Raw genomic sequence first — 24,092 nt, forward strand, 5'->3', positions numbered from 1 at the left:
AGGCATCATCCAACTAGCTACACTGTGGGAGACTGGCTGTACCCCAGGGGTTCTGGGGAACAGGATAGAATACAAGAGAGGGGGAAGGCAAAGAAGCTGGGGTAGTGGTACCACCTCCCATCAGTCCTCTGCCAGCTGCTCTCAGAGTGACCTTTCAAAGACTTTAGAGCAAGCTCGCTCAGCAAAGAGGTGCAGAATCTCACAGTGGGAAGGAAGCTGGGACAACTAACTTGTTAAGGCTTAAGGGATAAAGGTGGATGCCATCAGTATCTGCAACAGCTTATCAGCCAGCTCTTCTTTTTTTGGTGAGGAAGATTGGCCCTGAGCTAACATCTGTTGCTAATCTTCCTCTTTTTGCTTGAGGAAGATTGTCGATGGGCTAACGTCTGTGCCAGTCTTCCTCTATGTTTTGTATGTGGGATGGCACCACAGTATAGCTTGATGAGTTGTGTGTAGGTTCACATCCGGGATCTGAACCTGTGAACCTCCGGCTACCAAAGCCAAGCATGCAGACTTAACCACTACACTACCGGGCAGGCCTCTCTTCTTACTTTTTAATCGTTAAAAGCTTAGAAAGGTTCTGGGTAGGTTCTGTCCTGCCACTGTGTCATGGATGTTGGGAACCTCGGTGGTCTGGTTTTTGGAGCTTCTCAAGTTGTCTGCTTCAGTGTTTGGGGTGATCGGGTTGGTCCAGAGAATTTCTGGAGGGTCTTAAAGTCTGGCGCTTCCTTTTCTGTTTGTTGTGGTTACCCAACTCACGGTATTTGGGGATGATTCGGGAACCCCATGACACGCCAGCCACACTACCCTCCAGACCTCCTGACCAGCCGCGGAATACACTCCCCAGTGTGCAACCAGCAGAACTTAAAAAGGCCACCTTGGGGAATATCAAAGGGCCACTATCATTCACTTGGTTCCGCTGGGACATTTCCATTCTGTGGACTGACAAACAGAAAAGAGAGTCCCCAAGGCAAGTATGCTCCACCCTGACCTTGGCCGGATTAAGACCTCGCAGTGCCCTTCTTCCCTGAAACTTGTATTGAACTTGTGGGTGCATTGAAATCACTCCATCAGTCATTGTTAAAAGACCTAAAATTCAAAAATAAAATTGATAACCCTGTGAGGCCATTTGTGCTGGCTAGACCTCTGACATCCTTTCTGCTCATCCAATTCTCACAACAGCCTCGAAAGCAGGAACTACTGATACTCCCATTTCACAGATGTGTTTATTGCTAACAGAAAGAAAGGGAGGCAGGAAGGGAGGGAGAGCGGGAGGGAGGGAGGAAGAGAGGGAGGAAGGGAGGGAGGGAGGGGAAAGAGAAGCCAGAGCTTCTAGTTTCCCTGCAGCCAGACTATTTCCACGAAGTTTTCCTTTCACAGATGCAACCATTTCAAAGGTCCTTTATCACCAACAGGAAAATGATGCTTAGGGCAGCCAAAAAGACACTTTCAAAAATATTATGCAGTTATCGTTTTTCATGTCCATTATGATAAATATAATCAAATGTTTCTTCCAACTGACCTTTTCCTTACAATGTGCAGTCCTCCTGGCAACAGGGCCCCCAAGCAGGCGAAGGGCTTCCCAAGTTTCTAGACCAAGCTGCTTAGGGTTCAGGAGGTTGACCTTTGCACTTCAGTGTGCCTATTGATGGGTTCGAGGTGCTCCCCCAAGAAGGTGTGGTATATTCATTTTCTGTTGCTTTGTAACCAAGTACTGCAAACATAGTGGCTTAAAACAACATGCATGGGTCCAGCCCGGTGGCGCAGCGGTTAAGCACACATGTTCCGCATTAGCAGCCCGGGGTTCACCAGTTCGGATCCTGGTGCAGACATGGCACCACTTGGCAAAAGCCATGCTGTGGTAGGCATCCCGCGTATAAAGTGGAGGAAGATGGGCATGGATGTTAGCTCAGGGCTAATCTTCCTCAAAAAGAAAAAAGAAAAAAGCATGGATTATCTCACAGTTTCTGTGGTCAGGAGTCCAGGCGTACCGTAACAGGGTAACGGGGTCCTCTGCTCTCAGGGTCTCACTAGGCTGCAGTCAAGGTCTCTGCCAGAGCTGCATTCTCCTCCAGGTTATGGGCAGAAGGCAGCTCCTTGCAGTTGCAGGACTGGGGCCCTCGGCCCCTAGAGGCTGCTCCCTCCATAGGCAGCTGGTAACAGAGCTGTTTGCTCCTCCAAGGCCAGCACAAGAGCACCACCCTTTCAAAGCTTCAATCTGATTAAGTTAGGCCCACCCAGAACACTCTCCCTTTAGATCAACTCAAAATTAACTGATTTGGGGACCTTAATTACATCTGCAAAATCCCCTCACCTTTGTCATGTAAAGTAACCTAACCATGGGCATAATGCCTGAGGGCAGAGACCACGGAGGCCATCCTGGATTTCTGCCCACCACACCAGGCCACCCAGTATTGCAGCAGAGAACTGAGACTGCGTCGTGCCCCACTGCCTGCCATCTTGCTTCCTCTGCCAGGCAGGCAGCGCTAACTTCAGCCCACCTCCTCCAGGAGGAGTCCAGGTCCTCTCTTCCTTGTCCAGTTTCTCAGCCGAGGCACTGAGAGGTCCTTGCTCCCTGGCCCTGAGCCTGGCCTGCAGTCTGCTCCCAGCAAAGCAGCCTCTGTTTTGCCTTCTTGACCTCCTCCCTGGGACCTTCCTTCCCTGGGAAGGGCTCCACACCCTCAGTCCCTCTTTGCTGCAGCTGGATGATGTGTACAGCAACCAAAGCCTTATTCCATTACCAGCACAAGCTGGTGCGGTGGGGTGCGAGGCAACCATGAGAGAGAACTCAGCCCCCTTTCAAGAGGCCCTACAGGCCAGGAACTCCATGACAAAGAGATTGCTCCGTGCTAGCAACCCTGACAGTGAGTCTGCATTCGCCTCAGGTCAGTTTAAGGCATTTGTGGTCAAGAACTTTATCTGAGCTGTAACCATCACGCCTTAAACCGTCAGGATGACAGATCGTGGAGACCGTTAAGAATGAAGAGAGGTGAACAGACTGAGATGAATGTGAAGTTTCTGGTTATTACTAGTCTTAGAGCTGGAAGAGACATTAGAGACTGACTGCAGCAGTGCCCTCTAATAGAAATTTCTGCAACGATGGAACTGTTTTAGGATATCTGTTCACAACCATAAAGGACAGACTTGAACCCTGATTACTTATATCGCTTACTTTATTATTTATATTATAGTCTGTGCAGCAATCCAATATGGTAGCTACTGGCCACATGTGGCTATTGCACATTTGAAATGTGCCTGATACAGCTGGGAAACTGAATTTTAATTAAATTTAATTTTTATTCATTTTTACTTAAATAGCTACATGTGGCCAGTGGCTACCATGTTGGACAGCCGAGGTCTAGGTCCATCCATGAGGAGACTAGAAACCTTGGATAACGTGTCTCCATGTCATCCGTATCCACAAACAATAATTTGTCCTGTAAGGGCAAATATTTTATATAGGCTGCTGTGTCTATGCCTTTTCTTTGCTTCCTTTTACCAAAAAGAGTCAGTATTTTCTAGGATATATGAAATAGGGTTAAAATGGATTTCTGCTGCTCAGCTGAGGTTACCGGCTCTAGACTGCAAGACGGCCTGCTGTGGTATTGGCAAGACAGCCATCTGGGAGAGTTCCTTTCAAGGAAGGTAGAAAGAGCAGACCCCTGAGAGCGTCTGTGCTCTAGGGGGCCCTGGGTGTCCACGAGCCGGCCTGTCGTCCCCAGTGGCTCTTTGGTGAAATAAGCCATGGTTCAGGCACTGAAGGGGGTTGTTGCCCAGCATCTCCACACCTCATAGTGTGTCACAGAGCGTGTTTTGCATAATGGTCCCAGCTTGCTTTTATTTCTTTTTTCATTTACTTTTATTTTATTTGAGCATTTTTGATATATAATACTTTTGCTTGGTTCCAAATGTACAAAATGATATGCAGCAAAGTGTCACCCCGTCCATATCACAGCCATCCAGTTCTTTTCCATGGGGTTGCCAATGTTGTCCTTTCCCAGGTGTCCTTTCAGAGACATTTTATGCATACCACAGGAAATAGGTACATATTTTCTCTCTCTCTTTTTGCACAAGAGTAGTATTCAGAACATACTGCTTTCAGCTGCTTGATGTTGTACCACAGGGGGCAGCAAACTATGGTCCACCAGCCAAATCTGACCCACCGCCTGTTTTTCACAAATAAAGTTTTATTGGAACACAGCCATGCTCGTTCATTTACATATTGTCTGTGGCTGCATTTGCGCTACATCAGAGGGGTTCAATTGTTGCCACAGAGACCACATGGCCTGCTAAGCCTAAGAAATTTACTATCTGGCCCTTCACAGAAAAAGTTGCCAGTCCCTGTTCCAGTTAATGGATATCCCAGGATTTATTTAACCCATGCCCTGCTGATGAATATTTAGGTGGCTTCCAATCTTTTGCTATTATAAATAAGCCTAGTCACTAACTTTGTGTGTCCCTCATTTCCCAATATAGAAATGTATCTGTTGGATAAATTCATAGATGTGGAATTGCTGGGTTGAAAATTATATGCATCAGTAATTTTGATAAATATTGCCAAATTACCCTCTATAAAGGTTGTAAGAATTCATATTCTCATCAGAAATGTCCAACAGTGCCCACTTCCCCACATCCTCACCAATATTGGGAATTCGCACACCTTGTGACCTTTGCCAATATTATAGGTAAAAAAGGGTGATTTTTCAGTGCAGTTTTATTTTGCATTTCTCATAGTACGAGGAAGATGGAACATCTTTTTCACACTGGATTTCATCCATATTTGCTTGGTGTGTTCCATCAGATCATATCTTTTGCCCATTTTTATTAGGTCTTGGGCTTATTACTGGTTTGTAGCGGCTCTCTGTACAGTAGAGAAATTAGTCCTCTCTCTGTGATATAAGTTGTAAATATGTTCCTAGCTAGTCACTTGTCTTTTTACTTAATTTATGGTAGTTCCAGCTGGCTTTCAAAAGATATTGTTAGTCAATAAGGAAGGGTTATTACAGGAGCCGGGAGGCCAGGATTTGGTTTCTGTAGCTGTGTGCTGGTGCATACAGCTGGTGGGCAGTGTTGGGGGGAATCAGAGTAGTTATTAAAAGGGAAAATAAAGAGACTGTCTGGTTGCAGTAGGCACTGCCTATCCTATGCCTGTTCTTGACCCTACCCAGCACAACTATGTGTGTTATAGAGGGCACTCCCAGGCTGTTATCTTCTGTGTTGTGTTTTCAACCCCACAAGTGGTTGACAACCAATATTTGAGTGACTATCTATGTAGGGGATCTCCAAACATTGCAACCTCCCCCTCACACCTTCTACCAGGAATTTTCACTCACCCACTCATGCAGACTCCATTTGTCATACACAAATCAGGCACCAGGCCCTGTGCATGGTGCTGTGGACACAAAGTCCCTGGCTTCAAAGAATGCCCACCCCTGACCACCTGATTCTGCTGATCCCAAAGCTATTTCTTAACAGTGGCTGTTTCCCAGAAAAAGTGTAGGGACCTTACTTCTATTATTATTATTTTATTTTATTTTTTTGAGGAAGATTAGCCCTGAGCAACATCTGCTGCCAATCCTCCTTTTTTGCTGAGGAAGACTGGCCCTGAGCTAACATCCATGCCCATCTTCCTCTACTTGATACGTGGGACGCCTGCCACAGCATGGCTTGCCAAGTGGTGCCATGTCCGCACCCAGGATCCAAACCAGCGAACCCCGGGCCACGGAAGCAGAACGTGCAAACTTAACCGTTGCGCCACCGGGCCAGCCAGGGACCTTACTTCTAAAATAAGAGATCCGCAAAGATGAAACATCCCAAATCCGTGAGAAAGTAAGGCACTGTGTTCATATTCAACACTTACTAGTCTCCTAGGAGGGAAAAAGCAGAGGAGTCCCTTCTTAGGAATGGGATGATCTCCATGAGCCAGAACAAAAACGCTATCATTTAGACCTCTCTGATAATTGTTTTAAGAAGAAAAATCTGTTCCTCTTTTCAGAATTACTCTCATTGCTGAGCCTCTTCTGCCACCTTCATCAGCAAGGTGTGCTTACTTATGACCAAGGGGGCAGCAAGTCCCCAAAGTCGTGTGTTCCTGTGTTTCCTCTGGCGGCTGTGACTGACGGTGGGAACTGGTCCTACACCCTAAAGAGAGCAGCGGCAACAGCCAGGCAGCTCTTGTGCAAAGTCAAGGAGGAACCTGGCTGAGCCTCCCCGGGCCAGCTCTTCTGCCCGCGTTGACGTTTCACTGAGGCAGACATGCACTTCTTTGTAATTCCCACTAAGGAGACCCCATGTCTCCGGAGAAGACTGGATGGCATCCAGCCTTCTCCCAATATGTCCTACAGCTGGCTGGGGGAGGTCAGGGGGGTGTGCTGCCTGTCAAAAGCTATCCTTAGCCAAATAACATTTATATGACATCGTATGACTGTAAAGTGCCTTATAGTCATTATAATAATGATGGCTAATCTCCTGATGAAAAGGAGATTTGATTTAATTCCATTCCTGGTAGATTCCTCCTCTTCTGTAGTTCCTAGCAAGTACCTGGGACATGTTGTAGAATTCCAATAAATGTTGTTGGGCATGTCCTAGGTGTAAAAAGCCATGTTAGGTCCCCAGGGGGAAAGAGGGGTGAGTAAGAAGTTGTCCCTGCACACAAGTACCTATAGTCTAGGGCGAGGTTGGCTGGGGCGCAGGCGGAGGCAATGGAAAGACCACTCTTCTACAGGGCACAGCGAGATACGCCATGGAAGCGGGGCCAGCAAAGCAAGGATTGAGCATTTACCAAGTGCCACACAGTCTTCTGAGCGCTTGACAGGCCTGTTCTCACTTAATCTTCCCAACGTGAGACGGGTATTGTGATTTTATCCCTTTAAGAGGAGGAAACCGAGGCATGGAGAGGCTTGGTAACTTACCCAAGCTCACCCATTTAGAAAGTGGCAGAGCTGGGACTCAAACCACATGTTCTGAGTCCAGAAGCAATAACTGCTGGGCTGACCTGGCCAGATTACAGGGAGGGGGGAACCTTAATTCCTTTTCTTCTTTAAGAATGAGCGAGTGGAATGTGAGGTTGGGAGGCCTTTGTCCTGAAAGACCAAAAGATTAGGCCAGACTTTCATGATCTTTCCAAACCACGATCCTGTGCGCTCCTTGTAGGATAAGATTCTTCTGTGATACAAGGTCGGGAGCCCCTGTCTCCCCAAGTGGTCCACTGGTTTCCCTTTCTCCATGATAGTGAACGTGAAGAGGTTAGCACAATCCCGTGGGATCTAAGAAGCTTAAGAGCAAGGTGTTTAGCTGTACTCTGAGGCAGAACAATGCTCTTATGAAGCTGTTGTTCACCATCTGCAAAAACCAGAGAGCTCGAGTGACTTGCCAAAACCCGCAGAGCAACTGCTCGGGAAAAGGCAGAATGCACATTTCAACCGCTGAGCGCCCATCCTGGACACATTTCTGCTACGAACACGCCTGCATCATTGCTCTCCATACTCTGCCTCTTCCAAAGCTCTGACTCTCTCCTCACACTACAAAGTGGCATTTCTTCCAACCCCCAGGTCATGGCCCAGGGGGTTTTTGAGAATGGCTCTCCTAATCAGCAAAGAGGACAGGTTTGGAAATGGCTTTTCCCCTCCGTTTGGAGACCTTCAAATGCTTCATTCTAACTTACTCAAAAGCATGCTGCTTTTCTTCTCTCACATCCATCCTTCACATGCAATAACATGCAAATTTAATTTTAAAATTGTTTAATTTGAAAATTTTTGCCATGTTTCAAAATGTCAGCATGCTCTCCTGCCCCAGAAATATACATAGAATACAAACGTGGGCAGCTCAGCTCCCACACAGGGGAGCCAAGGTTTCAAGCTGCTTTGAAAGCCTGGGAACCAACCTGTTTGAATCTCCTTACGCATCCTGGCCACTGCACTGAGCGACAAAACCTAGTCTTGCCTTCCCATCCTCGGGGTCTAGAATCACACCCCTCCTGCTTGGTCTGTGAGGAGAAATCTGAAGGCATTGGGTTGAAATGGAAACAGAAGTAGAGTTATTACAATAACCAGAAAGCAGAAATCTAAATTGGCAAAGAGCATGTAATACTTTTCTGTGAGTTAAAGCAATTAACTGTCCCCAAATGAAGGGCGAGTTTCACTTGTGGTAAGTTGATTTGAGAAAGTATGGGTATGATATAAAATAACACAGAAACTCATAGTGATCAAATTAATTTCTTTTTCTCTTTCAATTTTAAACTGTATAAGAAAGTTTCCGTTTGGTGCTGGTAGGTCATTAACTCTTCTCTTATACTTACTAATCTCACCTGTCAGCAAAGAGAAAGCAGGATTTGGGACTCAGCAACTTGGCAAGAACATTTGCTAGAATGTAATAATATTGATGTGTTTCAACTTTATTAATTTCTCAGTTATCTTCTCTCTGTGGAAAGTGACACGGTTTTATCAGTTTCTGTAGCAATCTGGAACTTTGCTTCCATGGACCAGGCATCACGTGGGAGTTGTAAATGCGGAATCCTGGGTCCTACTCAGGATCTCCTGAATCAGAACCTGCATTTTCACAAGATCCCCCAGATGAGGCTGATGCACATTAAAATTTGAGAACTTATCTACAGTTTGCATTTTAAACACATTTATTTACAAAGAAAAAGTGGATTGGTTTAAATAGAAATGGTATGAGTTAGTATTCAGGTACGTGGAAAACCATGGTGGTTGTTCAGGAATGCTGGGAGTGACTTGGGTACAGCATTTTGCTAATGAAACCAAGACATGGGGATTGAGTCCTCCAGGGACCAGTACGTACCTCTGAACGACTGAATACAAGCCACTCATTGTCTGTGCTGAGAGGAGGGACAGATTATATGGGGACTGTGGCTCTAGCCTTGGCCAGCAACTTTACCCCAGACCCGCCCACCAAGGCTTTGAAACTTTCCCTCTATGGGCCATGGCTTCCCCTCATGCTGGCTCTTCCCCAAGTGTGCTGGTCATGGTTCACGACTGCTCTCTGCGGGGAAATCTGAGCATGTGATTTATGTGCCAGTCAAATTCACAATACCACTTAAAGGCAACATGGAAATTTCTGTTGATATTTTCTTTATGCAATTTTAGAAATAGAATAAATTTTAAAATAAAATACTTACATTGCCATTCCGTTTGCACCTATAACTTCAGTGTGACTTGCCTTTTATTGCAAAATCCGCCAACCGTTTTTATAATTCTATCATCAACGATAGTGGCACAATATCAGACTACAGAAAAATACTTATTAATATCTTATTAAGCAAAAAGTCACTCACATCAGTGATGAATGGGGATCGCTCTGCTATGAATTTTGATTGATATTTTCCTTGATCTTAATGGGTTGATTCATCAATGATGTAAGTAACTTCATACTGGAAAAATATTTCCTCTAATTTTTGTGCTATTCACAATGCAATAGCTACAGACATGACCCACTTTTTAGTTTAATCTGCATTATTAACATTTTCTGCATCTCTTTCTTAAGTCTAGGCAATCAACAAAACAATAATTCAATCCCTAACTCGTAATGTTTGCCAATTTCCATGGTGTAAATACTCTCACCATGGCTGATTTCAAACCACCAACTTGACGTCAGCGAGCACAGAGTGTGCAGAGATGTGCAGGGGCACACCACCCTGCGTTACTCCCACCACACAGGTACCATCGGTGTGAATAACCTCAATATCGTAGATAACGATAAACTGTAAATAATTAGCAAGTGATGTGTTTTGAGTATTTGTTACCATTTTTAATATAACTTATTTAATTGTAAGCTGATATAATTTAATTTTTAATGATGGCTGTGTTTAACAACCAGCTTACAAAATTCCTGAAAATTTAGCCGGCTTCAGCTCACAGCTGCCCTGGCACTCTGTGTAGCTGCATTGCCTGACTTTATTTTCCTGCAAGGTCACCCTCTCTCCTGCCTCCCACCCACCCACACAGCCCATCTGGCCAGACCCCAACCCCAAAGAGAGGAAGAAGAATGGGGTTACTGATCAGAGGAGGACTTGGCAGACAATGAAGGTGTCTTAGAGTGAGCCACCCTCACTTTGCAGAAGACAACTCCAGTTTTGGGGGGGTCTTAAATTGATGGATTGGTGGAAGTGGCAGCATTAAATACACATTAAGAGCACAGCTCTGGGGTCTGCTGCTGGGCTCAAGTCCCAGCTTTGTCCCTTATAGGACATATGGTCTTGAGTAAATAACTCAATGTCTCTGTGCTTCAGTTTCCTCATGTAAAATGGGAATAACAGTGATGCTTTCTTCATAGGGTTGTAAAGATTAAATGAGATTATGGACTTAAAGCTGCGAACAGAGTGCTTGGCACAGAGTCAGTGCTTAACACATGTTCATCATCATTGGTAGTATTCAGCCCATAGTGGCTTTCACAAACTCATTCGTTGGCTACTATTACATTTTACATATAGAAAATCTACACGGCCAATATTTGCATGCTTTTAAGGTTCTAAAAGCTTCCACATGTATAACCTGACGGAAGCCTCATAGGGACACCAAGAAGTAGCCATCATGTGATTGTCATTCTCCAATCATTGTCACCTACATTCTGTAGGCAGGGACAGGGACTCAGAGAGGCTGAATGATGGCCCAGGGACACACAGCCATGGGCTGACCAGTCAGAGCTGGGCTCAAGGCTTCTGTTCTCTTTCAGCCATTCCCAGGGCTTTAATGGACATTTTTGCAGAGCTCTTTACAGCCCTTCAAACAGCAAGAACTGGCAGAACTACTGAGATATGAGCCTTTTGACTTGGGGTTTCTTAGCCAGTCAAATAGATTAGACTATTTTTGCATAATTCCATAAATAAGTACTAATCTATGGGGAAAATGGTAAATCCAGAAAGCCAGTAACCTAGGAGAGAAAGCAGTTTTTTCCTCCTTCATCAGTGGCTGGGAGACATTCCACCAGACTGCACTGAAGATGAGTGGGGATGATCTCGAGTTTCTTCCCTTTTCCTCAGAAATGAGAAGAGTAACCGGGTCCTGCTCCCGTGAATATATGGGGAGGAATCAGAATGTGTCCATCTTGCTCTGGGGAGAAGATTCAAAACACAGCCCTTCCCTTGTATTAACAACTGTGGCCAGACGCGTTTTCACAAGGAAACAGGGACTTTCGGATCAAGTTGGCTAACTCCTTGTTTGAGGAAGGTGTGGGGCCTTTGGCACCGTCCTTCAGTCCTGGAAGGGGTAACAATTCTCCAAAGCGCAATTTGACAACATTTATCAGAATTACAAATACCTACCCTTTTGACTCAGCAGTTCTAATGAAAGAATTTACCCCTCAGAGGCACTCCCACGTACAAAAAGTGAGGGACGTAAGGTTATTCTTTGCACTATTGTTTGTAACAGGCAAAGACTGGAAACAATCTAAGTGTCCATCAGTGGGGGACTTCTAAATAATTACAGTACTTCCAAACAAGGCAATACCATGCAGCCGTTAAAAAGAATGTAATTGATCTATATTCACTGATACAGAATAATTTCTAAGATATATTAAGTGCCAAAGCAAAAGGAGATGATCATACATATTTGTTTATAAATATATGAAATATTGCTGGAAGGAGGTAAAAGAAACCACAAACAGGACAACTCAGTAATTAGGGCACAGAAAGAGAAGGAGGCTTTCTACTAATATCCTTTAGAAAAATCTTTTGAATTCTATTGTATTTGCGTGCATTGTGTGAACAAACTAAGTGTTTGTATACACGTTAGTGAGGGCACCTATGGAAAAAGAGGGATTTTAAAGTCTAACAGCTGTTTCCTCTGAGTGAGAGGCAGTGGAGTGGTCATCAGAAAGGATGAGAGGGAGGGACGGGCTCTCGACTCAGCCCTGCTCACCGGAGACCTCACTCTCCACAGCAACAGGCGGAGGTGGCCCGCATGGCCCGGACCCAGGAGGAGAAGCTGGCTGCTGCCCTCAGGGTGGAGTTACACAACACTTCGTGCCAAGTCCAGAGCCTCCAGGCTGAGACGGAATCCCTGCGGGCCCTGGTGAGTGGGCTAGGAAGAGCCCTGGCGTGTCTTGTGTCACTTTTATCTCTCAACTGTCAGATTGTAGCTGTACGAGTCATCGTTTGCAAAGGATTCCCATCTCACAGCATATGAGTTTTGAGGCCTGAAAGGCTCATCTGATACTGAGTCACAAGTATAGTAGACACGGTTAGTGCCCCCCGGAAATACCCTTCACCAGGCTGTTGCGAATGTTGGCAGCTAACACCCATAGATGCCCCTTCTCAGCTGTCCCTCTTACCAGAGAATCGCCCTGGCCTAGGAGGTTAGGCCAGCCTACCTTCCCAGCCGGTGATTCACTCACAGAGGGATTGAAAAGCCCAGCCCACCTGCTTCAAAGTGAGACTGGCTCTATGGTGCAATTCACAATCCAGAGCTCTCTGTGGGATCAAGCTGTTGCCAGACTCCAGCTGAGACCCGCTCCTGGCCTAGCACCTTCTCCTGTCCTATCCTGCTTTCCTTGCTCCCCTTCTCCTGGGAGCAACCCCTCAATTATTTACATGTACCAAGATCCCCATCTCAGGCTCTGCTTCTGGGGAACCCAACCTAAGACTAGTAAGCTCATGAGCTCCTCAGAGTCACCGGGGTTTGTGGGCAGGTCTCTTGCATCATCATTATTATTATCATTATTATTATTATTAATTAAAATAATTACTAATAACATAGCAATCGACCCTCTGATTGCTGATCTTCTGAGACGGCCCCTCCAGGGGGCCATGTTTGCCTATTTGAACCACAGCATGTTGTACACACTGGAGTGTTCGAAGGGGTTGGTTTGTGTCGCCCTCGTGTCACCTGAGGCGGTCTGGATGCCATTGAGGCCCAAGAAGCCCCTCTCTTCCCTCAGTCTCCAGTCCTGGGGCTGTTCGGATACCAGTGCTGGTGTCCCTTCCATCCACCACTCCCCAGACACCCTCCTCTCAATTTTGCCACGCAAATCAGCTCCATCACCAGACCACCAGCCCCACCTCCCACTGGAGCACAGACTACCGTGAAGTCAGCTCAAGAATTCATTCTAGCTGGTTCCCCTCAGAAACGACTTTTTCTCTGCCTGTGGCAAGATCATCTCATCACCCCAGTTCCATTCTTCAAGTGTCTTCTTTCACTTGGGTCAGGGGTCCTCCAGCCAACTAGGTCACATGATGCCCATTCAGCTCAGGGAAGACGCTCAGTCTTGTCATGACACAACATGACACAACATACGTCTCGTATATCTACTTCTCTCCTCCTCGTTCTGTGATGGGATCTGGATCAGTGCAAGGCTATGTAAGTAAAGGATTTGAGTTGAGAAAAATCAGGAAGCTACGGCCTAAAGTAATGCTACTTTAAAAAATTGCCTGAAAGAGGGGCTGGCCCCGTGGCACAGCGGTTAAGTGCACACGTTCTGCTTCGGCGGCCTGGGGTTCATCCGTTTGATCCCAGGTGTGGACATGGCACCGCTTGGCACACCATGCTGTGGTAGGCATCCTACCTATAGAGTGGAGGAAGATGGGCATGAATGTTAGCTCAGGGCCAGCCTTCCTCAGCAAAAAGAGGAGGATTGGCAGCAGTTAGGTCAGGGCTAATTTTCCTCAAAAAAAAAAAAAACTGTCAGAAAGAGATTGCATTATTTATTCAGTTATGTGAATTTTCTGCTAATCAGTTTTATTCACCTGCCATAACCCTTGATAAACATCCTACTATCAGGGGTGCTGCTTTTTGTCCACATTGCTTTAGGCACAATTAAGGGGCTGTCATTTCTTTCCCAGATGTCCTTGTGGCTGCCAAAATTGCCACTCTTCCAGTGATGGAAAGTTCCAGGGAAAAGGTTGGGGACATATCCTCCAGCACACATCATCAAAAAAAGCCTTATGAATCACAGCCTAAGTGGCAGGGGGCCCATCCCTCAGCACACATCCACACAAGTATGTTGGGCGCCTGCTGGTTCTAAGCCCTCCCGTACATCCTGGGGATGCAAATGAATCCGAGGGTTCCTGCCCCCCAAAGCTCAGAAGCTGAGTGCTAAGAGAAAACCTGCGCACGAATGACTGACCACAGCAGAGGGGGACTGTGTTCCCCAGAGGGGCGGCTCCAGCAGTCTCCATTCTCAGCAAGCCCCCGGCCCACCCTCACCTCTGTCCCTCAGCAGGTACTGTCACCCGCACCATTCCGCAGATAAGATTAAGGTCCCCCAACGTGAGGTCTCTCTGGCTTCCATTTCCCATCTCAAAATATCTCTGAAGCTTTGTCCAACCTCTCCTCCCTTCAGTAGGCTTTACCTGTCCCCTGTTACACCATCTGGGATGTTCCTCTATCTACTATCCCTTCTTTCAATGTCCCTATGCCCTGCGGTTGCCTGGGGGTAAAACAGAAAGCCTTCCTTTGCCAGCACCACCAGCTCGGACTTTATTTTAAGGTCCAGAACTCACCTTTTGCTTTCCTACCCTTGAACCCTTGGACATGTTCTTCCCCTGGCTGGAAGGAGACCCCCTCCCCACAGCTCTGCCCTCCTCTACCTCTCCTCTCCTCCACACCCTTGGCACAGGTGAGATGGAAGACACCGAGGTGCTACACCCACGTGAAGCCTGGACCCCAACTCCCACAGCTGGGGGATCTCTCCCCCACCCACTCACATTCAGAGCACTGCGGGTCTCGTGGTTATATCAGCTCTCCACTGAAGTCACGTTAACTCCTTGAGGGCAGGGACCATGTCTAATTAGTTTTATGTCCCCAAAATACTTCATATAATGCCCAAAACATAATTTCTTCAAAGTGATGCGAATAGCAATAACAATGTGCTCACATGCATTCTTTCATCAGATTCTCATAGAAACACGTAGAAGTGTGGGGACGGTGACTGCCAGCCCCATTTTTCAGAAGAGAAAACTGTGGCTCAGGGATTTGCCCACTAACCTGAGTAATAAGTGGAGGAGCCAAACCCTGCAGCTCTATTACCCTACTAGACCGCAGCCGTCCTGTGGAACTGGGAACTGGGCTCAGGCTCTGGAACCTGGAATCCTAACTGTGTGACCTCTCTAAGATTCCGTTTGCTCCCTTGTAAAGTGAGGATCTGTTTTAGGTATCTTATCTGTCTGCTGTGTTCGTGGCTTAAGACAACAGTAAATCATTTGTCCATTCGTCCAGCATTCAAGCCCAGTTCGGCAGATAGCTCTTCTCTGTTCCACATGGCACCTGCTCCGGCTGCAACATCCAAGACTGGCTTCTTCAGCTCACACATCTGGTGCCTCAGCTCTGCATCTCTCTTTCTTGCTCCACGTGGCCTCTCCATGTAGCTAGCTTTGACCTCCTCATCTTGTGGGACTTCTGACGTGTGGCATCTGGCTTCCCTCAGACTGTGAGCACAGAACCTACCAGGCCTCTTAACCCCTGGGCTTGAAAGTCCCTGAACACCACTTATATAGCCCGCTACTTGTCAAAGCAGCCACAGACCAGCCCAGATTCCACGAGAAGGGAGAAAAACTCCACCCCCTGATGAGGCAGTGGCAAGGTCCCATGGAGGAAGAGCCTGTGGGCTGCAGATCATTGTTGCAGCTGCCTTTGGAAATGTGACCTACCACTGGACCATAATAGAATTTTCCTCATAAAGTCATTGGGATGATTAATTAGATGATGCAGGGCAAGCCCATAAAACAGTGCCTGGCACAGAGGGAAGAGTCAAGAAATGGTATCTATTATTAATTATCATTGTAAAATTATTCTTATAACCACTACTATAGTAACCCCAAGTTGGCATCATCTGCTTACCTCACTTAAACCCTGTGGTCCTAAGTGTTGGAACAAATGGGAAAAGAACTCACACCCCCCAACCGGAAGACGTGGGAGTAGTGACATGCTGGCTGTGGTCAGGACCCAAGACAGGTTGTCTCGGCCCCTGCTGCCTGTAATAGATCAGAGTTCTGGTCACTGGGCCTTGAAGCCAAGGTGAGCTGGAACAGGCAGTACACTCTCCTACAGCTATCAGATACCGCAGAGTCCATCCAGCCATCCCTGTTATCCTCAGCCAGAGCAACCTGCACACACACAAGGCCCTCATGACTTCTAAAAGCCTCACACAGCCGAGCTGGCAACACTTTCAGCCCCCTTTGCCAACAAGGCACTGTTTATATTGGCAGCCAGGCACCAACAACGGTGCTTGAGGCCTACTGAGCTCCGTGTTCAGTCAATTCAGATCAGGACTGGAATTCAAGGCCAGAAATCACAGGAGGTCACTATTTTACTTTCTGGGGGCTTAGCAATTCAAGGAAGTCTCAAATCTCCAGAGACTGGGGAATAAGCTTGCTTCTGTGGTCTCCGTTTGCTGGTTCTCTGTCGCTGAATGGCCGAGACTAGGAGACCTGCAGCAGTGGCCTGATCATAGTCACTCAAGCTCAGGCATCTCTGTGAGAACTGGGCCAGCATGTCAGGGACTTAGCGGGGAAGCAGCGCTTGGGCTCTGAGGGTGGGATGGAAGAGACACAGGACCTCTGGTAAGAGTTCCCACGAACCTTCCTTGGGCAGTGGGTCCTAAGTCATCAGAGAAAACCCCAGGCCACATGGAGAAATCACCTATGAACATGGAGCGAACACTGTAGACAGATGATCCAACCATGATTCCATGAAAGGTTTTTCCAAATCACAGATGTTACAGGTCCAACGTCAACAACAACCACTCACAAACCAAGCAATTTCCTGATAAACAAAGGGAAGCAACCCAGGGAGACTGGAACAAATGATTCTCAAAACCCAGATGGCCAACTCTGCATCCTCACTGCCACAGAGGGGTTTTCCGATCTCACCAGCAAAGCAGTAACCCTAGACCAAATATGATCCAGATTTATTTTCTGTTGATCACGTTTTGCCACCTGTAAATGTACCTAGGATGGGAATCTGATTCAACATCCTCATATCCTATGCAATTAAGAAGACTTAAACAAGATAATATGGCGCCCCCTGCTTAATTCCAGATGGCATCATGGCCAAGAATCTTCCATTTCAGCCATGGTGGTCAAAAGGGAGTGAAAAATCTCCTGGGGGGCAGGGTACAGAAACTTGTTTCATCTAGATTTGATTCAATCCAATTTAGAAAGATATTTATTTGCTTCTTATGTGTTATATAAAAAGCCAGATGCTAAATTATAGATGCACCATAATTACTATTAAAAATGTTAAAGACAGATGTCCACAGTTTTTTGAAGGTGTTTATTGGCCAGCCCTACAGTTTGCAGGGCTTGGTGTATGGCAAGATGAGAAGGTTTCCAGTCTGATGGGAAGACAGGAATGGCAATAAGTGTAGCCATAATACAAGTGTTGTCATCCTGGGCAATATACACACACAAACACCCACTCCGTGCCAGGCACTGTCTTGTCACTAGGGCTACAGAAACTTCGTTCCTGCTCTCAAAGAGCTCACCATCGGGTGGAGGAGACATGCCCCTAAGAAGCTCAGCCCACTATGGTGAGTTCAGGGCATGCGTGTGCCTTGGCAGCCACGGAAACCCAGCAAGGGGCCCCTAACCCAGTCCGGTGGTGGCAGGGGCAAGAGAGTGTCTAGGGAAGGTGAGCCTGGACTTGGGGATGAGTAGGAGTGAGCCAAGCGAGGAGGAGGAGATACAAGCCCAGATTTGGACCTTGGCCAGAGCACTGTGGCTGCCATGTGGGGCATGCAGGACGAGAGCAACTAGAGGCGGGGAGAAGAGCTAAGAGGCCTCTGAGGTGATGCCAGGTGAGAGGTGGTATGCATCGATCCTGGGCTTTGGTGGCTGGAAAAGAGGGCACAAATGTGAAAACTTCTCAAAATATACAAGAGGCAGGACTATGACAACTGAATTTGGGAAGGAAGAAGATCAGAGACATGTCTTTCCCCAGTTTCTAGCTCATGTGAGTGCACCAGCTGAAGCACAGAATAGGAGGGGCCAACAGGTTCAGAATGGCTCCGTTTTGGACACCTTGATTCGAGGCACCCGTGGACTGTATGTTTCCAGTAAGAAGTTCAGTGGTGGGTCCGTGCCTGGGGGAGAGACGTGTGCTGGAAATACCAGTGCAGGAGTCATCGGCAGAGGGACAACCAAAATCAGGAGTGTGGAAGACACCAACCATCGCAGGCCCGGGAGGCACAGCTCGGAGAGAAGTGGGCTCAGCATGGGGCACCGAGGAACCCACAGTGACGGGGCAGCAAGAGAAAAGGAATTAGCCCAGATGTGCCACTAAGACACTAAGGGAAAAAAATGCTGATTCTACAAAGGCCAGAGACAGTCGTTCTAACAACCGCAATCTGGGAAAGAGCGCTGGAGGAGACGGCATCTTAGCTGAGTGATGTGCGGGGTGTCAGCAGCCACCCCGGGAGTGAGAAATCATGAGCAAAAAGGCCCAGAGGCAGTTCAGAGAGCAAGATTTCTTTGAAGAAACACCTGCAAACTGCCTCTCATCTCTCTCTCATTCTCTCACTCATCTCTCATTCTCTCTATTACACCTCATCTCTCTCCCTCCCCCTCTCTGTCCTCCCTTCTCTGTCTTCCTTTCCTCCTCCCATCCCCCATCAGAAGGATCAGTGAATTAGACTAAACAGAGTCAGGCCTCCTGAGGAGGATTCATTATTCCACCCCCCACCCCCGCGAGCCACGTAAGCCTAGCAAGGTCACTGTCCTTGGAGAAATGGACAGACCAGGCCCGTGCCAGTCCCTCCCACTGCTGTACGCACCCCCCGCCCCCCACCAAGGGCCCTGCCTGGTGGCCTTGGGTTTGGACCTGTGCTCGCTCTTTTGTAGAAACGAGGCCTGGAGAACACCCTGCACGATGCCAAGCACTGGCACGACATCGAGCTGCAGAACCTGGGCGCCGTGGTGGGCCGGCTGGAGGCGGAGCTGCGGGAGATGCGCGCCGAGGCCGAGCAGCAGCAGCAGGCGCGCGAGCATCTGCTGGCGCACAAGTGCCAGCTGCAGAGGGACGTGGCGTCCTACCACGCCCTGCTGGACCGGGAGGAGAGCGGGTCAGTCTCTTGGCTTCTTTAATTATGAAAGGAATTCATACCCATGGGTTTAAAAATAATTTTTTCGAAGACTATAAAAGTAATTAAAGTAATTAATTCCAAACTTCCCAACACCCATCCACACACACAGCCTAGTTGTGTCCTTCCGGGATTTTTCTATTCACATATACACAAATATGTAGACAAATATATATTAGATGCCTATATACACTGTATACATTTGTGTATTTCTGTATACATGAATATAAACATACATAGACATGAGTACATGTGTTCATACGTGTCTGGTACATACATAGTATGTTATGCATGCTTTCAGCTGCGTGTAATAGACCCTAATTAATGAGGCTATAAACCATTGATCCTGAAACTTTAATGTGTACTCAAAACACCCAAAACCTGGGCATCTTTTTTAAAGTAGATTCTGCTTCAGCAGGTGCCGGGGTGGGGGCGGGGGGGAGATTTCTCATTTCTAACAAAACTCTCCGGTGATGCCCATGCTGCTGGCCTACAGACCACCCCCTGAGCAGCAAGGGCATAAGCCGTGTTTATTTAATGGTTCCAGAAATGAGGTGGTCTAGGCTGCTCAGTGACTTCATTGAGGTCCCAAGCTCTTTTCATCTTTCGAATATAGAATCCCTGATATATTAACTTTTTGTCTCCATCTTTGTCACCCATGGTGGCCAATCCCTGCCACAGCTCCAGACGTCGTATCCTCGTTCATGGCAAGAAAGGGGAGGGAAGACAGGACAGCAAAAAGGCTTTTCCCTGTGTGGCTCTCTTCTTTTATCAGGGAAGGACAGACGTCTTTTGAAGGCCTCCAGTGGGCCTTCCGTTATAGCTCATTGACCAGAACCTGCTCACACGACTACACCTGCCTCCAAGGGATGCTGGGAAAGCACCTATTAGCCTTTCCACCCTCCATACTGGAGAAAAGCAAGGGCTTAGGAATGGCATGTCTATGTATGCATGTGCGTGTGTATATACACACATATACACATTTTTGTATACATATGCACATGTATATGCATCCGTGCCATCTTTTTGTAATGGGTAAGGATCCCAGGGGCATATGCATGAGTCTTGAGGCTTGGCTTCCTTGCCAGCTCTCTAAGGAAATCCAAGCCTTTATTTTATCATAATTCTCTATCTTCATAGTTTCCTCCAAGGTCCCTTCTAGGGCATCCACTGAATAAGGAATAGAATATCAGTTCTAAGGGAAGACTTAGTCATTGTATAGTCCAACCTCTCAAGATTCCAGAGAGAAGAAGGCCCAGAGCTGAAAGGATTCATCCACGATCACATGGGGAGGTGGAGGCAGAGCTGGGACGGGAGCCCGGGTCTCCTGCTCTCTCCAACGCGCGAGCTCCCTCGCTGTGTAACTTTCTTTCTTCAGAAGGCGAGAGAGCCCCAGGGAAGCAACCTGACCCTCCTCCTTTCATGTGGAAAATATCTCATCCAGCCTCTTTCCAACCGCCTTTTTATTGGATTGATTTCTGTTGATTATAAAAGCTAGATGTTGCTAACAAAGCTCATTTTTTTCAGATGCCTATGGACATCTGGATAAACATGCAAAATTGTTTTAAACAAGTACGAAAAGTAATGAGTTGGGCTGAATTGACTTCAAGAACTCCATTTAGTGAGTGCCTGTTATGTGCCAGCACAGTCTTAAGTTCTTTGTTATTTTCATTTCTCCCCACAACTCTGCCAGGACATCATCATTTTACCCCATTTTACAGATAGGAAACAGCCTCAGAGAGCTTAAGTCATTTGCCTGAGGTCACACAGCTAATAACCACGGAGCGGGGATTTGAAACCCAAACTGTCTTGTTCCAAAAGCCAAAGTCTTCCCATGAGACACCTGCCTTTCCTCTAATCCTACTATGAAATCTCCTAATTTTCATCGTCTACGGCCTCTCTCACTCATAGGTGCTTTTTGTTTGTTTCAGCTAATGAAGAAACTTCCTCTCTTCATGAAGAAAATGCTGCCTTCCTCACCCAGTGGCCAATGAAGTTCCTCGAGGAGCTCTCCCACCACCACCCCCATCTGCCCTCACCCCCAACCCTCCCACTCCCACCCCTACCCCGAGATGGAGTCCCTGCTGGATTCCCTGGTTGAGCTGAAAACCTTCCTGGGAGTGGAGAGGGTCCTTCTGCCTTAATTTAAGTAGTCTGTAGCTTGAGCAACCTCCCTTGGCCCTCTCCAAATAAATGCTTTGTGTGTGGCTTCCAGTCTGCCCACCTTGTTCAACTCACCATCGGATCGAGGTGGCTATCACTTTCCCTGCCTGGCCTCTGCTCATGGAGCTATTCTTAAAGGCTTCTGGAAAGGTCCTTGAGCGTGACTCCATCTGCCTCATCATCCAAGCGTCAGCTGCTCTCTGGTTTATCTATGGAAATGTGCTGCTTGGGCAAGAGTTGTGCTCATGGCATACGAGACTGCCACAATTCGGGGCAAAAACAACAGTCTTGCTAGAGAGGGGACTGGCGTGCTGTTCTGTTGCGTGTGTCGTAATTGCAGGCATCACCAAGCATTCAGACCTCTCTCACGTCCTCTGCGTGGGTATTTATGTGCAGACACACATTTCACTGCTCTTGGCAGACCCCCTCAATCGGTTTAAAGGGAACTTCGGTTTCAGTCTGTGGGGGATTAATTAGGTTGTGGTTGCCTACCCGACTCGCAGCCTCAGAATTTTCTTCCAGCTTCCTTCCCCAGCACTCTCAGGGCCCGGGCCAGCGAGGTATAGTTTGTGCAGCTGCCACCTACTCAGGCAAGACTCCCCTGCCTTCTGATTAAAAATGAAACCACCACCTGTGTCCTACCACAGGCTCTCAGTGCCTCCAAAACCACACACACAGAAAAAGCCCGGCCTTAATTTCTTAATTCTTCCCCCAAGCTTGTCTCAGTCGACCTGTCGCACAGAATTTCAGACCAAAATAGCCAGGCTGAGTCGTTGTCCTCATCAGCTGCTAATCCAGACAGGAGGATGTGTCCAAGATGGGCACATTTGAAGACACCCCCCAGTACCTGGGGTTCCAAATAGCCAAGGACGGCTGACATAAATAGAATAAACCTCATTTACCCATAAGAAAGCTTAAAAGAGAAGCAAGGCAAGAAATGGCGTCTCCTAGTTGAAATTGCTCCAACTGGTTTCCCTTTTTGGCTTCCAGGATCAAAGGAATTGTGTTAATAAGCCACTGGGCAGGACAGCTGTTTACAGTTTGCACGACACCTTTGCACGATTCCATTTGTTGTTTGAGGCACAGAAATAGTCAAGACACCACCTAATGCTCCAGTTCAGCAAACCTCCAGCCCCTTTGGAGCTGCACACCCTGGAGGTGCCCATAACTGACCCACTGGGTCCAAGGGCCTCCTCAGAAGACAGAGTGTGCGGCTGACCTAGCTATGTTCCATGTTCCATGCACCACACACTGAGGTCAGCGATTAATTTTTTGTCCCCCAGCCAAGACCTAAATCCCTAACCTAAACACACCCGGAAGGCCCCAAGAGGTCAGCCGTCATGAGGAGGTACTTCTGTGTCTGAATGGCTGTGCGTTTTCCAGAACCTGGAAGCCGTTTCAGCCATTGGACGAAGGAGAGAATGGATTTGCACACCCTCCTGAGTTTCCAGCCGACAGCATGCCGTGCCCGGCTGCACACACACACTCGCTCTCCTGCGCTCCGTGATCTCACAGAGCAGCTGCCGTAAATCATTAAGTTAATCATCCTTTGGCAGGGAGAGCGGAGGCAGACTGGCGCTTCAGTTCACAGCACGGTCTCTTGCTGCTTCTAATGAGGCTTCGTTAACAGGTAAGAAAAGGCGCTGCTGGCCCTCGACTCCGCCAGAGCCTTATTTAACGCAGGATTCCTCTCACAACATCCGCGACAGTTACACTCTGGCAGCAGTTCCCTGACAGGTGGCGGGGGGGCTGCTGCTTGTGTGGGTGTCAAGGACAGAGCATTTGCTCTGGAGCAGACCAGAGAAGGGCTTCCGATGGACTCCTCCAAAAGCACAGACGAGCTCTATTTCCAAACCAGGTAACTCCACTGGCCCCTGGCCAGCACCTGGAGCATGGCGCACACTCCCAATGAGTCGCTAGAACATCTATGGGCTTTCTGACCAGAGCCGTTAAATCACCCCTTCGTTATCATCTGTCACACTTCTGAGCACCTACAGGTGCCCAGACATTCAGTTGGACTTTGGGATACCAGTAAAAAGAAGGCACAGTTTCTGCCCTGGCGGGTTTACAATCTCATTGGGGAGTGTAGGTGTGCACGTAAACGGAGGAACAAAGCAAAGCACGCAGAGCAGCACCTTACAGTTTGCACGACCCCTTCATATAATTCAGTTTATCACAGAAGGCATGAAAATAGACGTCCACATCCGATCCCTGTTGGTTTCCAGTAAGATGATTCAGCAAGAATCCTCAAACACCATGCCGGTCTATGATTAGCTCTAACTACCCCACAGATAGTCTTTTTTTCCCTCCAGACTTATGGACATAGAATTGGCCTACAACACTGCATCATTTTAAGGTGTACAGCATAATGACTCGACTTCCATATATCATGAAATGATTACAATAAGTTAGCACCCACCATCTCATATAGACAGAAAAAAAATTGTTTTTCCTTGTGATAAGCACTCTAAGGATTTACTCTCTTAACAACTTTCATGTCTATCATAGAGCAGTGTTAACTATAGTCATCATGTTGGACACTACACCCCTAGTACGTATTTATCTGATGACTGGAAGTTTGTACCTTTTCACCACCTTCATCCAATTTCCCCTTCCCCCACCCCCCGCCTCCAGTAACCGCAAATCTGGTCTCTTTTTCTATGAATTTGGGTTTGTTTTGTTTTGTTTTAAGATTAAGTTCTCATGCTCCACTTTGGCAGCCTGGGGTTCATGGGTTCAGATCCTGGGTGCAGACCTAAACACCACTCGTCAAGCCATGCTGTGGCAGCATCCCACATGCAAAATAGAGGAAGATTGACACACGTTCGCTCAGAGCCAATCTTCCTCACCAAAAAAAAAAAAAAAAAATCCACATTCCACATGTGAGATCATACAGTATTTGT

At 47.3% G+C, this 24,092-nt stretch overlaps 1 protein-coding gene and 1 long non-coding RNA gene across 2 annotated transcripts in view; both read left to right on the plus strand.

Annotated features, from left to right (window-relative positions):
* The window catches only part of BFSP2 (beaded filament structural protein 2), a 64,364-nt gene extending 43,123 nt beyond the window's left edge, over positions 1–21,241 (plus strand). Inside the window, exons 5-7 of the mRNA XM_070493195.1 lie at positions 11,895–12,026; positions 18,788–19,008; positions 20,958–21,241. Coding sequence (XP_070349296.1) covers positions 11,895–12,026; positions 18,788–19,008; positions 20,958–20,961 — 357 coding nt within the window. The 3' untranslated portion in view covers positions 20,962–21,241. The remainder of the gene's footprint in view (positions 1–11,894; positions 12,027–18,787; positions 19,009–20,957) is intronic.
* A 1,392-nt stretch (positions 21,242–22,633) lies between these two features.
* Positions 22,634–24,092, plus strand: part of LOC139041351 (uncharacterized) — a 40,766-nt gene continuing 39,307 nt past the window's right edge. Inside the window, exon 1 of the long non-coding RNA XR_011496337.1 lies at positions 22,634–22,819. This is a non-coding gene — a long non-coding RNA (uncharacterized lncRNA). The remainder of the gene's footprint in view (positions 22,820–24,092) is intronic.

The sequence above is a fragment of the Equus asinus genome, chromosome 21, assembly GCF_041296235.1.
Source record: "Equus asinus isolate D_3611 breed Donkey chromosome 21, EquAss-T2T_v2, whole genome shotgun sequence".
Classification (NCBI taxonomy): Eukaryota; Metazoa; Chordata; class Mammalia; order Perissodactyla; family Equidae; genus Equus; species Equus asinus.